This window comes from Corvus kubaryi, unplaced genomic scaffold (assembly GCF_017639235.1).
Source record: "Corvus kubaryi isolate FWS band 111438036 unplaced genomic scaffold, C.kubaryi_AGA036_p1.0 35820, whole genome shotgun sequence".
Classification (NCBI taxonomy): domain Eukaryota; kingdom Metazoa; phylum Chordata; class Aves; order Passeriformes; family Corvidae; genus Corvus; species Corvus kubaryi.
The window spans coordinates 45,581-58,950 of NW_024580804.1; the positions used below are offsets into that span (position 1 = coordinate 45,581).

The 13,370-nt window shown below is 49.6% G+C and overlaps 1 protein-coding gene across 3 annotated transcripts in view; it reads right to left on the reverse strand.

The window, feature by feature from the left end:
* TYRO3 (TYRO3 protein tyrosine kinase) overlaps nucleotides 1-9,699 on the reverse strand; it is a 41,761-nt gene extending 32,062 nt beyond the window's left edge. The window contains exons 1-3 of one of the 3 annotated variants that reach the window (XM_042019798.1): nucleotides 9,157-9,699; nucleotides 5,659-5,842; nucleotides 3,499-3,599 (exon numbers count right to left, since the gene is read on the reverse strand). In XM_042019798.1, coding sequence (XP_041875732.1) covers nucleotides 3,499-3,599; nucleotides 5,659-5,842; nucleotides 9,157-9,244 — 373 coding nt within the window. In that variant the 5' untranslated portion in view covers nucleotides 9,245-9,699. Of the gene's footprint in view, nucleotides 1-3,498; nucleotides 3,600-5,658; nucleotides 5,843-7,874; nucleotides 8,038-9,156 lie in introns of those variants that run through there. The other 2 variants (XM_042019799.1, XM_042019800.1) reach the window with 2 other exon arrangements.
* Between the last annotated feature and the right edge of the window lie 3,671 nt (nucleotides 9,700-13,370).

Genomic DNA, 13,370 nt, shown 5'->3' on the forward strand with positions numbered 1-13,370 from the left:
GACTGGAGATGCCTTCCAGCACACTGTGACACCACGACAACCGGGCTGCCTTGGAGTCAGGGGTAATTTGTTTCAGAGCTGTAGGCTATCCACGGACACAGCTCTTTTGGTAATTATCTGTTCCCCACCATGGAAAGACTCCTGGCTGGTACAACAGGTCTCCGATTAGGCCCATGGGGAGCGAGATGCAGCTGCAATGCTACCTACCTTAGGTCAGCTCTAAGTGGCAATAGCTGAGTGTAATTCGACCCATCAAGAGATGTGGTTCCTCTTGCGGGAAACATGAAAACTCTCACGGTTTCAGTGCTCCAAACCAGGAGCACAAATTTCACCAACCGTGCAGGACAGCCAGTATGTACTTCTGGTGATTGGTGGAAGAGCTGAAGGCCCAGAGAAATGTTCAGTTCCCTTCTATACAGAAATCTTTGTGTGTCAAGCACTGCTACTACCAACTGCACTTACCCCAAAATCTGGTATTCTCAGTTGGAAAAAATGTGTTCTGGAAGCTGATCTGTTGCCTCACAGAAACAGAGGAACTGACAACATTGTGCATTCACATGCTGAAATTACACAAGTCTGTCCCTGGCCAAAGGCCCAAGGGCTTGCACCGGTGTGGCAGATGCTGAACACCTCCACCAGCAGGCAATTATTTAGAAGCCTAACGCTAGATGTTTCCCCCAAGCTACAGCCAAAAGTGCTTTCCTCAGTCTTTCACTGACTGTGCAGTCACTGTTTGTGTCTTTCAGGTGGCAGTTCCGTTGTGCCTTCCTTGCCTCCTTCCTTTAGAGTAGTAAGTAAACGAACAGACTAAAACAGGTCTAAATCCAAGTCTGTTGAGGAATGACAGTGCCTATCTGTGCAAAGGCTAATGTTCAGGACAGGTATACCCATCGTCATGGCATACTGCTTGTTTTTGCTGACGTATTTTACTTCATTTATTTATTGCATTCACACATAAACAATAAAACTGAGTAAGCTTTTGAGATACCAGCTGTAACACCACTGCCTGCTTTGCCCTCCTTCTCTGAGGAAGATTAGAAGGGAAAATAATCACCATTTCTCTACCTGTGAGCAGGATCCCTGCCTCCTGTCCATTTGTCATGACACCCAAGGTAAACTTTCAGGAAGATCCTGCCCAGCTCAGCAGGTTTTCTCACTTTGGGAGCAGCTAAACAGAGCAGACAAGACCACAATTAAAAACTTTCATAATTGAGGGAGTGACTCATCCAGCTGAGGAACTCACACTGCCTCTGTCCGTATGTTACCTGGACACCTCGCTGCCTGTGACACATTTAGCCTCCCAGTTCCTGGTACAAGAGGTGAGTGCCAGCACGTCCCTTTCACAGATGTCCCATGGAGGCACTGGGCAGCCGGCAGCCAGGCAATCAGTGGCGAAACAAGGAAATGATCCCACCTATTCCTCCTTCCAAGCCAGCATCTGACCTATAAGGCTGATTTTTATGTACAGCTCGGTTTTGAGACAGTGCTAATTCAGGGGAATGTGTCCACACAGGTGTGGCTTGGTCTCTGACTGTAGCCACAATGGGTCTAGCAGCCCCAGGAGCAGCCACATAGTCAGAGGTGTAATTTCAGATGGAAAGTTCCGTAAGAAACATAATCCATTTTTTTAACACTCCACAGTGCGCCTCTGAGATCACCTCTCCAGGCATCAAACACTATCATATTCTCAGTAAGGCCTGAGACTAGTTTCTAAAGCAGGAAACAGGTTCAAAATAATTTTGTTCATGTAAATTCTAAGAAGTGTTTAATAAGATCAAACATTTTTATTACAAAGACAGTTCAAATACCATTGCTAGAAAATCTGGCAGATACAGATTACCTAAGCAGATCTCAAGGCAGATATTACACAGCATAGAAATCCAGTCAAGCTGACTTAAAGTTAGATCACCAATAGTCCACATTTGTTTGTGTGCCACACTGAAGTGTGTCAGCACTTTCTGAAGGCTGCAAATCACCAGAGTAAAGATCCTCTCTCAGTCAGAGGACAGTTGTCATCGATAGAGCAACCACTGCTACACAAAGCTGGCACGTCTCAGGAAGAAATACATAGAGGTAACAGTGAAGGTGGATCTGATAGGCTTTTGTATTCCCAGGTGTTTTCTTATGCTAACAGCTGACACATTTTTTAAACTCCACCCCTTATCACTACTTGTTAATTTTTAATTTTATCCACCAAGTCCCTTTACACATGACTACATGCCCAGTTCAAGTTTAACTACCTTCTGCCATACTTGCTTTTCTCATAAAGGCAACTGGTTGCATTTGTTTCACTTCTGCTGTAAGCTTTGGCCTTCATTCTCAACACACTCCACCTTACCTAACTGCAGCTGGTTTTCTGTGACTTTGATACTTTTTGCCTGTGCAGTCCAGAAGGGCAGCACGTTTTCTTCAGACAGCTTAGCACACTGAGTTACCCAGACACTCCTAACACACCCACCATGCAAGTGCAGCCACCTCTGGAGCAGGCCACGATAATTGGATAGAAATAGAAACTCTGCACAAGAGAGTGTTTTAAGCTGTAAACAATATTCTCCAGTTGACACTGCACCTGAAAATTTAGGTGGACAAAAGCCTGGGATTGATGGAAGGCAGAATGTGTTACTCTTCTTGTGAGAGCTGCTATGAATGTTTCCATGCTCTGAGTGAGCAAGACCTTTGCTGTAAAATACCCAGACCACATGACCTCCCACGACACCCTCCCTGCTCCCCCCTGTTTAGGACTGTCAATTCGCCTCTGGCCCAAAATGTTACCAAATACATCCAAAAACCTACTTCTTGCTGCAAATGCACTGTTCTTGTCAATTTCTTCACCAAATACAAAGCCATCCTATGACTAGTAGCTTCTGAGGATCTAACAGAATCATGGCTCAAGGGAAATGAAACTAGAGAAAGTAAGAAGCCACCAATCCACACTGCCTTGGGTGACTTTTGGGCAGCCATGCAGAAGCTATTCTTACCAGACAACCCCGGACAGAAAAGTGGCTCATGGAGCAGTCACAGCTATGAAGTGTTGATGTACAGCACTTCTCACAAAGCTCACAACTGGGTTAACTGTACCTTGCCCACAAAGACCTGTTTGGCTGATACACAGAAACGGGCTGTGACCCTGCTTTGAGAAGTGGGTTGGACCAGATGTGCCCCATGGATCCCTTTCAACCTGAACTATTCACCATTCTATGAATTACTTAGAGATGAACGCAACAATGGATTTAAAAGCTGGAAAGAAAAGTGTTTGCATGAAAAGAATTGTTTCCTAACATGCCAAAATAAAACCAGAAGGCAGTGAACTGACAGCTCTGCTCCTTGAAGCAGCTCTTCTATTTCTTACTCCTGCTCTGTAGCGATCTCCCTGCAGTTAGCAGCAATGGTTCAGAGCCAAGAAGCCTGTCACTGGAGCAATCTGCTCTCACCACTTCAACCTAGAGCGTATTGGTGGGTCAGCCCTGAAAGGAAACCAGCACTACTACTCCTCCTTACCTTCCACTATGAGCCACACTTGTTGTGATTCTTCCTTCTTCCCCCCGTTCTCAACCTGGCACCAGTACTTCCCAGAATCTGTCCGCTCGACGGATTTCAAGCTGAAAAAAGTCAAAAGCCATATCGATATTTTATGTGGATAAAGCATGTTTTTGCCCCAAAGGACCCTCCAGTGTTTGGCAAACCAGATGCATGGAAAACACCCACTGAGACACAGTCAGCTCTGAGGAGGAGATCAACAGCCAGCCAGCACAAAGCACATGGCAAAACAGCAGAGATGGGAGGCTCCTCTCTAAAGTGGGTGGAGAGAGTCCTCACAGAGCAGACAGTCTTCCTCCAAAACATCCTCGCAGAAAACCAGTCATCTGTGTCCTCTGAGGATAGAAAGGGGTCATCTCAATCCTGAATCATGACTCTAGTTAGCCTTTAAGTGCAACAGCTTGGCCTACAACATCTGAGCTAGCAGGAAACTCCACACTGCAAAACTCCAGTGAGCTCAACTGCTTTGCCTCAGGTGACAGGACTGGCAACAGCCTCATGCGGGAACAGATGGGTCAGAAAAGAGCCCCCCTCGCCTCAACTGCGCTCACTGCTATTCTGATCCCAAGAGTGGCTGACTCTGCAAAACTCCTTAGGCCTCCCAGTTTGTGATTTCAAGGGGTTATGCTGGTGCATGGTGAGCAAGGGCAGAATTTGGTGCCAAAGCAAGAAGGTCTCAGCTACCAAAGGCACCAGTGTGACTCTGAGAGCCTGTCAATGCACCAGTGCTGACTGCTCCCCGCGGGACGCGCAGCCATGCGCCTGCTGCCATGCAGGGATCCTCCGCAGAGCTGATGCCCACCTTTCTAACGCTAGCAGTCCTCCTTGGAGAAGGGGAAGGACGTCTCAGGAAGGAAGACAGAAAAGGGAGAGTGTTTGCCGAAATGCACAAAATGGACCCACTACAGCCCGATTTTCAGAGCTGGACCTTCAAATGGCATCAGCTGTCCTGCCCATATTCTGAAACACAGTGATCACAGCAGAGAGTCACACGTGGGTGGTAGAAATGATTTCTTTAGGAGAAGAAAGGAAAAAGGAGAAAAATGCATCGAGATTTAGCACCCTAACTTATCTCTGGTGCTGCAGAGAGTTCTCAGTGGAGTAAAACAAGAGACAAGAAAGGAGAGTAGACTGAGATTGTGAAGGGCAGCATTAACTAGTGGAACTGGGGGGAAGTAAACAGTAGAGTTTCAAGACAAACTGTTTCCACAACATAATGTTATGCAATAGTTTTACTGTGCACAGATGTTTTTTCCTACTAAAATGTTTCTAACAGACAAGCTTTAACACAGAGACTTTTAGTTGGTGGAACTGGAGACTCTGTGCAATGTCAATCCAAGAAACCTAACAGAAGATGAAGCCAGAGCTCAGCAAAGAGTGATTCTCAGTCAATCAACAGCTTTGAGCTCTCATGGTGTTGGTATGTTTGCCTGTACAAGCTCTTTTAATGCATAAAAAAAGACAGAGCAGAACCTTGGGTCTTGTTTAACTCAGTACTTCCAGAACTAGCTGACAACCCTCTTCTGCCGGAATAAAGGCACAGAGATCTGCTTTGCACAAGAGTTTTGTGCCTCTGAATAGGGCAGGACTGATACTATGTAGTGTAAATGTATTAGGAATGAATTAGAATTCATTGCAAAATGAATCAGGGATGGTTCAGAGGACGAACACTCCTCCCCAGAGAAAGGAAGGGGATGTAGTCCTGGGAGTCTCATTTCAATAAACAATCCTCACCCTTCAGGCAGACTGACAGCTCAAAAGAGAGAGTAAGAGAACAGGATGAGTGTGAGAGAGAAAACCTATTTATACTGCTGCATGGCAGAACAAGATGAGCAAACAAAGCAAGAACATCCTTTCACCTTGAAGTCACGTCTCGAGCATTGCAAGCATTAGCAAAGCACCTGTCCCCACAGTAGTCAGAAAACCAGTATGGTTCTAGTGGATAAAATCTCAGCTTTCAGTGGCTTCAGTTCTGCTCTCAGTTATGCCCTTGCCACACAGTGAACTGCAGACCACAGGACCCTGCCCCACTGAGGGCACTGCAGTTGCAGAGATATAGCTGACAGCAGAAAACTGTGCAATAGTTTCCACGATATTCTTCCTTCTCTGCATCTGTTGTACCTGAGGAAGCCGATCCAGTGTTCTTCATCTACTGGAATGTACACCTGGTCTATGCTTTGCACCACTGCTCCGTCCTTGATCCACAACATCTCAGGATCTTCCATCCCCTCGAGGCTGCAATTTAGTTTCACGGGTTGACCCTGGGACACCTTTAATTTGATTGGAGGTCCTGTAAATTTCATACCTAAAAAAAAAATACTACTCCGCCCCACCCCCAGAAGAAGGGGGGTTGGAGTACAGCAAATTACTCTAGGTTGGTGGTCTGGAATTGCATACCCTACCAGCACACGCTGCAGAGGAGTGTGTTAGTCTCAGCACTGCTCTACTATGTCTGCTAAGCAATAGGCAAATGCAAGCACTGAAAGCACAATTGTTGGAGAAAAGTGGTGGTTCAGTGTGTACATGGGGATTTTTTCAACTCGTGTAACAGCAGGGTGATGTTCTGCAGAGCAGTGCCCAAGCAGAGACGCACAGAAACGCCGGGAGCTTCGCCGTGCCAGTGATCCAGCAGCGCTAACTGCATCCGTTCAACACGCTACCGCACCCCCCTCTTTTCCCCAGGCCTGAATTTAAGCTACGGTGTTCTTCTGCTGCTACAAAATCATCATGCTTGCTCCATTGTATGCATTTGTAAAGAGCTTGGATATGAGAAAGAATCAATTATGTCTTGTTATTCAGCATACACTGTTCTCCTGCATTACAGAAAGCTTCTCTACAATTTGCAAAACCCATGAAAGCCTATTTCACAGCATACCTCACTGAGGAGCAGAGCTGTTTAGAGAACAGATATTTCTGTCGCGTGATGTGGGTGTGTGCTAAATGAGCTGCCTGGACGACCCTTCAGTCCAGCCAAAGGACCACCTTGTACCCAGAGCTACACCACTGCAACCCCAAAGCAGCAGGGCCAGAGCTGGCGAAGCTGCTCAGGTTTATATTGACACAGAAGCGATCAGAATTTGGCCCGGAGCACTGTTACATGTGTGGGTGGATGGGGAGTGTTTCCCTCAAGCAGAAGCAAATGTATGGAATTTGTTACCATGAGAAGACACGGAAGCCAACTATCTAAGTGCATTTAAGAAAGACAGGCATATAAAGGAGGAACCAGAAGATCAAAGGAGACCATGGGAAAGCAGGAAGGTAGAAAATAAATGTAAAGGTAGTTTTGTTAGGGAGAGTGGCTATTCCCTATGCAGTGGCACAGGACTGACAGACCAGAACAGGTCTAGCCTTGTCCAGTATTATGTCCTGGCAGTGGACTCCACATCCTTCAGAGAAAAATTACTCCATCCCTCTCGCCTGGCCATCTATCGCAGTACATTACAACTCCACCCAGTTCACTGGTTGGTCAGCTTCTCACAGGATGCCTTGCTAGCCCACAGAGCCAGTCAGAAAGCGCTGCTAAGTGAGCAGCCCTGTTGCTCTCAAACTCTGTTAAAGCCTTACCAGTGATCCAACACAGACTTCAGATGTGCCACTTCCCTTCTTGCCAAAATGCCACCCTCCCACAGCCACAAGGGCACCACCTCACAGGGCAGAAGAGCAGCAGAGGAACTCATAGCGCGGTTGTAACAGCTGGGAGAAGGGGACCCAGCACTGTGTGACCAGCCAGCGCTCTGCCACCAGCAGCCTGTACCCAGATGAGTACCAGTAGTCTAGGAGCAAACGCGGAACACAGGCAGAAGGTCTTTATTCCTTTCCTTAATGAGACTCCCCAGCTGGTTTCCCCACACTCAGTCTTTTGCCTTTCTATCTGCTGTTATTCATTTAGCAAATTCACAGAGAGCACTGGAAAATGGACAAGCTGATCATTTGAGTTTAGTTGCTACAGATCGTTTGCTGGGCTAACAATTTAATCACCTTGGGTGAGGATGATCTAACCTTGCATTACTTAACTCCAACGTAACACAAACGACATGTCCCAGTGCACGCCAGAAAGCATCCTCCCTTTCACCACTCACAATACTGGAATATAACATGAAAGCTTCATAGCAGCTCTCTCTGTGTTACAGAAAACTGATGTAGTCAGGCTGCTGAACACACACACAAACTGACAGACATTTTCATTACAGGTGCCTTCATGGAAAATCAAACTACTCAGCATCCTTCAGACTGCCCTGCTGAAAGAGTTAGCCACAAATTAAACAAAGAAATATTGTTAGAGACCCTTCATGGTTTTTAGTTTGCATAGAAATCAATGATGTAGGAAATTAACATACAGTACAAGTGTTCAGTCAGAGTTGTACATATTGTCCAAGTATAATCCTCCATCAATATCAACCAAAATGAAGAATTAGAGATCAGGTATCTTTAATAACTTCATAGGTCAAAAATGCAGTTTTGGCTGCAGCATCTCTTCCTGCAGGTATCAGGAAGAATCACCTAGGAGGCAAATAGGGATTTTAATTTCCACCTATTCCTCATTTTACTCTCCCACTCACTATTTCTCATCTGACAACATTCTTGACTGTGCAAGAAATAATTTCATCCAAATAGGTTCTGCCAAGCCTACCTGTAAGAGCTGCAGATTGTGACATGTATAGATAGGAAATAAAACTGTATTAAATTTCTTTTCAAGCAGTTGTCTGAATTGACAGCAAGTGAACACACTAGTTGTCAAAATACATGACACATCTGTTTGTTTGTTTTTTCAACTTGCTACCTCTGAATATTTTAATTCCTAGGAACAGAATATGTTGTTTGTGATGTTGGGAGTGGAAAGAGAGGAAGACGTCTGCTCATGCATGCCGGGGTAAAGGCTTTTTGCTCCTCAGATTCCTTAGGACACTGATCTAGCGATCCAGCCTGTGCCACAGCCTCCCCAGCTCCGTCTCACTGCGCGCACATCGCTCCACATACAGCGCGGAGCCCAAACTCCCGCTGAAGTCGGGAGGAGGTTGGCCGGGGCGCCGAGACGCTCCAGCACGCTGCCTTTCCCTGCTGACTGGGGGGTGGAACTTCGGAAAATGAGTTCACGAGGGAAAAAAACAACAAAAGCCACTCAGGAATGCGTTAGCGCCCGGCTTTCCTCGGCGACGGCCCGCGCTAGGCACACAGCAGAGCAATGCCTCCGCAAACACCGGGGAGGATTACTCGCTACTCTACTCGCAGGTGGGAGAGGCTCGCACAGCCCGGGCTCCCCGCCGGCACCACCGGCTCCCGAGCGCCACGTCGCTGGCTCCACAAACGCGGCGGAGCAGCCCGTGCCCGGCCGGGAGCGGCAAAATGCTCCGGCCCCGACCCCCACCTGTGGCTGCCCGAGGCCCCGCGGCCGCCGCGCCGGGCGGACCAGGCACCCCGGGGCCGCGCCCGGCCGCTCCCGTCCGGCGACCCTCGGCGGGCTGCCGACACTCGGAGAGGCGGCGGGACGGCGGCTGCCCGCGGGGATCCCGGCCGGCGGCAGAAGCCGTGCCCCGCAGCCCCTCCCGCCGCACCCGGCGTCTCGGGGGGCAGTGCCCCGCCGCTACCCCCCGCCGCCGGCGGGCTGTCAGCCCCGCTCACCTGCCACGGCAGCGACGTCCCGGAGTACCGCAGCCCAGAGTCCCAGCACGAGGAGCCGCGGGATCGCCATGCTCCGCTTCAGCTCCATCGCTCCCGCACCACCATCCTCCCCCCTGCTCCCGGCGCCGCGGGGGGCTCCCACCGCCCGTGCGGGCGGCGGCGACAGCGGCTGGGGCTGCCCCGCGTCGCCGCCCGACACCGGGCTCTCCCGGGAGGCTACGGGGACGCTCAAAGTTCTGGCTCCGGCCGGGGCGAGCCGCGGGAGAACCTGCTGCGGGGCGACGGCGCGGGTCGGTGGGGTCGGGTCGGGTCCGCTCCGGTCCGGTCCGGTCGCCGCCGCCGGGCGATCTCCCCCTGCCGGCTCGGCCGCCGCGGCGCCACTCTGCGGGTCCGTCCGTCAGTCAGTCAGTCCGTCTGTCCGCCCCTGCCCAGCCGCCACCTCCTCCTTCAGGAAATGGCGCTCTCGGGCGGTCACCGCGCGCTGTGCTCCCCCTCTTACATCACGTCATGAATATGCATGAGCCGGGCGCCCACCGCCCCCGAAGCGGCGAATCACCGCGCCCGCCGCCCCCGCTCCGCCGCCCCGGGACGGGGCCCGGGCTCCGAGCCCCCGGGAGGGCGGGCCGGGGCGGGGCGGCAGCGGTCCAGGAGGTGTGTGGAGGCGGCGCCCCTCGAGAGCTGCTCCGCCGGGCGGCCTGGTTTCCAGAGCGCCGAGAGCGGGTGACCCACATCCGCGGGAGCTGCCGGGGCGCCGGTTATCCCCCTACCTGCATGTGGCCCCTCTAGAGCCCCGGCGCACCATCCAGCCCCCAGGGCAGGGGGACTTGGGGCCACCACCGGGACTCAGCCCTCCCCCAAGCCGAGGCTCTGCCGGGATGAGCAGAGCCCCGCTTCATGTACGCAGCACCCCCGGCCCCATCTCCCTCGGCCGGCCCTCTCCAGCTTCAGCTCCTTCCTTCGGCCACACTCTCCTCACCGTTCGGCCCCTGGCTCCCTGGATGTCGGTCATTCCATCCCGGCGGCTGAGCTGTGGCTGTGGAGGAGCACCGGCAAGGTGAGGAGATCCACCCGTGCCCTTCAAGCAGGATCGGCTCGGCCTTGACCACTTTTCCACTAGCGGAAAAGTGGGGAGAGAACTTAGGAGGGACATCTCCGCTGCCACAGGGTTACTATCACGGCGTGGAAAAAGTCACTTACAAACAGTACTTAAAAAAATCTGGCGCTGCCTTTTCGTAGGAGTTACGGTGAGAATCTGGGTTGAAAGGCGCCATAAGGAGCAATATCATTACAACACGATGCAGCTCTTAGCTCTGTCACAGCCATCAGCGTGCAGCACTTGCCCAGCAGCTCCTGCGACACCCTGGAAACCTGGCTAAACGGAGGAGTGCAGGGAAACTACATTATCCGCAGGAGGGGGATGGAGAAACTGAGGCACAGCAAACTCATATAATTCCATTGCAAACTCTAATCTTCACTCCCCCCCAAGTCATTTGCATTTCTGATAGGAATTCCTGGGGGACTGGAGCAATGCCAAGAAGATTTCATTACTGGAATGGAAATGTCACTCCCTCCCCGGTGCCTCCTGCTGCAATGAGGCAGCTGGGAGGAGACACTGACAAAGCCATCCATTCGAGTGCTTGTAGGAAGTCTAGTTGCACTTGGGGATAGTAAATCGCTGGCATCACTACAGCTCTTGGGCTGAGAGGTTCTGTGCTGGTGCTTGCTAAAACCTTCATGCACACTTGCTGTTGCTGCTGTGTCTCCCCCTTGTACCCACCCAGCTACATGGTGTGTTTCTGCACGTATGGCAATAGCACCCTCCAGAAGGTAGCTAGTTTTGCAGATTTTAGTTGTCTCATGAGAAAAAAATAATGGCCATTAGAATAAGGACATGTTTCTATGGTATTTTCTCGTAAGGATTTCTTCTGCCCTACAATTACAGAGGCTTACACTACACTGGTCCCATGGGCTCCGGAAGTGCTCCAGTTGTTGTAGCATGGCACAGGCCAGATTCTGGGCTGGTGTAAGAGAGCAAAGCTTTGCTGGAAGCAGTAGACCAAGGGGAATTTTCCCCATCAGGGAATCTGACTTCAGCTCTTCTTAGAAGGGCTTTGTGTTAACAGTGACAGGCAGGAGAGCCGTAAGAAAGCTGGACTGAAATCCTGCACACACTGCCAGTTGGAGTGCAAACTGCAGTGGGAAAACTTACAGAGGAGTGCAATATTACCACACAAAAATCAAAGGAACTGGTGAATCTTAAATGTTTTTAGGACCTGAAGATAAATAAACTCTTTTGGCCTCTTGTGGCACTGAATCAAGCACCATGGCTTTATTCTTCAAGCTGTAACATCAGTGACAGTCCTCACTGTTCACACATACAGGACACAGCTGTTTGCTCTCTGGATTACATTCTTTCCTTACTTCTGCTGCAATAATGTGTTGCCACATCTCACCAGACATGCTGGGAAGTGTAGGTATATTCCAGAAAATGCCTGAAGAGCTATACGATAATCCAGAGGTGAATGCCCAGTACTGGGAAACTTCTGAAGATGAAGGAAAAGAGAAGAAAGAACAAAAGGGAGGAAGGGGAGAGAAGGCAGAAGGAAGAGAAGTGTTTGCTGGACTTCCTCACCTTCCTCTACTATTCAGCCTCTTCTAACTACTGAGACCCAACAGGACATCTGGGACAGGTTAACCCAGTGAAAAAGCACCCCAAACCCCCCATTTCCACATGAGAAGCCATAGCCCTAAAAGTTCAACAAAAACTGCTGGCACATGCCACTGTTCCATTGTCAAAGTAGTCACTCTGCAACTAGATACAAAATCCCTGTTTAGTACAAGGTGTTTTCCATAGAGCTGCCTGGTTTGCACTGGGATTCAAGAACTTGTCCGTTCCATCCTCTGAGTTGGGATTTGAAAAGCAGCATTAACCCCTCTATTGCTAGGGGGCAGATCCCTCATCCTGCATTGGGAAGCCATGGCAATGGCAAGAGCAAGGATGAAGTGGCATTCAAGGGTTGCAGGAGTACAGGAGTAGCTCTGCTCTACAGTGTAGGAGACCCAGGATGGCTATTCAGGTGCTTCCTGAGTGGGACATCTGTGGAAGCCAGCATATTTAGTCCCAGACTAGAACAAGAGCTGCTCCCAGCTTTTTGGTCACCACCAGAGGCTACAGCAAGTGACAGGAGGAAGCTCCATGTGTGTGAGGGCTTTTGCAGTTTAGGGATGGCTTCTCAAATTAATGCCCCAAAGCTGGGCCAGAACACAGTGACTGAGGAAGCACAAACCCTGAGGACTTTCCAAACCTTGCCAAGGACACAGCTTGAGATAATACTGGATAATACAGTGGCTTTTCAGGTCACTGAAAAAGATTAAACTGAGAATAAACTGTCTCCATTCTCTGCCCAACCCATCATAATGGATTGTTCATGTCAGATAATAACAGTGTTTACGTGGCCACTTCTGAAGACCCAAATATAACTCTCCATCTTGGCATACATGTGGGACAAAACTGGTCATCCTGAGACCTTGGGTACGATACTTAAAGTCACATGTGGCTACAGCAGCAACAGCAGCAACAGCAGCTCACAAGAAGGCTGAAACTCATCCTGCCTGTGTCTGGGCTAAGCTTACCATAACTGAGTTACACTGCTCATTTGGTAATTATCTTAGCTACAGCTGAACTCTGTTCCCTTTTAATTTATATTATTCTACCATCTCTTCCCTTCTCCCTTCTTGTCGTCCTCTTTGCCACCTTCTTTAGTAAGCAACTGTGTTGAAATATTCCAGCCTCTCTGTTTCAGCCTCCTCTATCTCCTACATCTTTCATATGTGTTGGTTTTAACTTTCTGTGAGAATAAAGAGAAGGACAGGGAACACTATTAAAGACTTGCATTTACTTTGTCTTTAGAATACAAGGGTATCAGGTATGAGTCAGCTTTCAGGCCTGATCCTTTCCTAGTTCCCAAACTCTCCCAGCTCTGCCTGGGTGTGGCAGGTAGCATGGTGTAAATGGGAGACTAGGATTGGGTCACTGTATGGTGGATCTAAATTTGGATTTTTCTGTAAGTTTCAAGGTTATCCAGTTTGGCCCCAGCCCAATCATAATCATTACCCCAAGCCCAAACATTGTTCCTCCACGTGTCTGGGATGGTTATTTTTTTTAGAGGTGATAAACTAACACATCATATGTGTTATCTGTCTTTTATGATAAA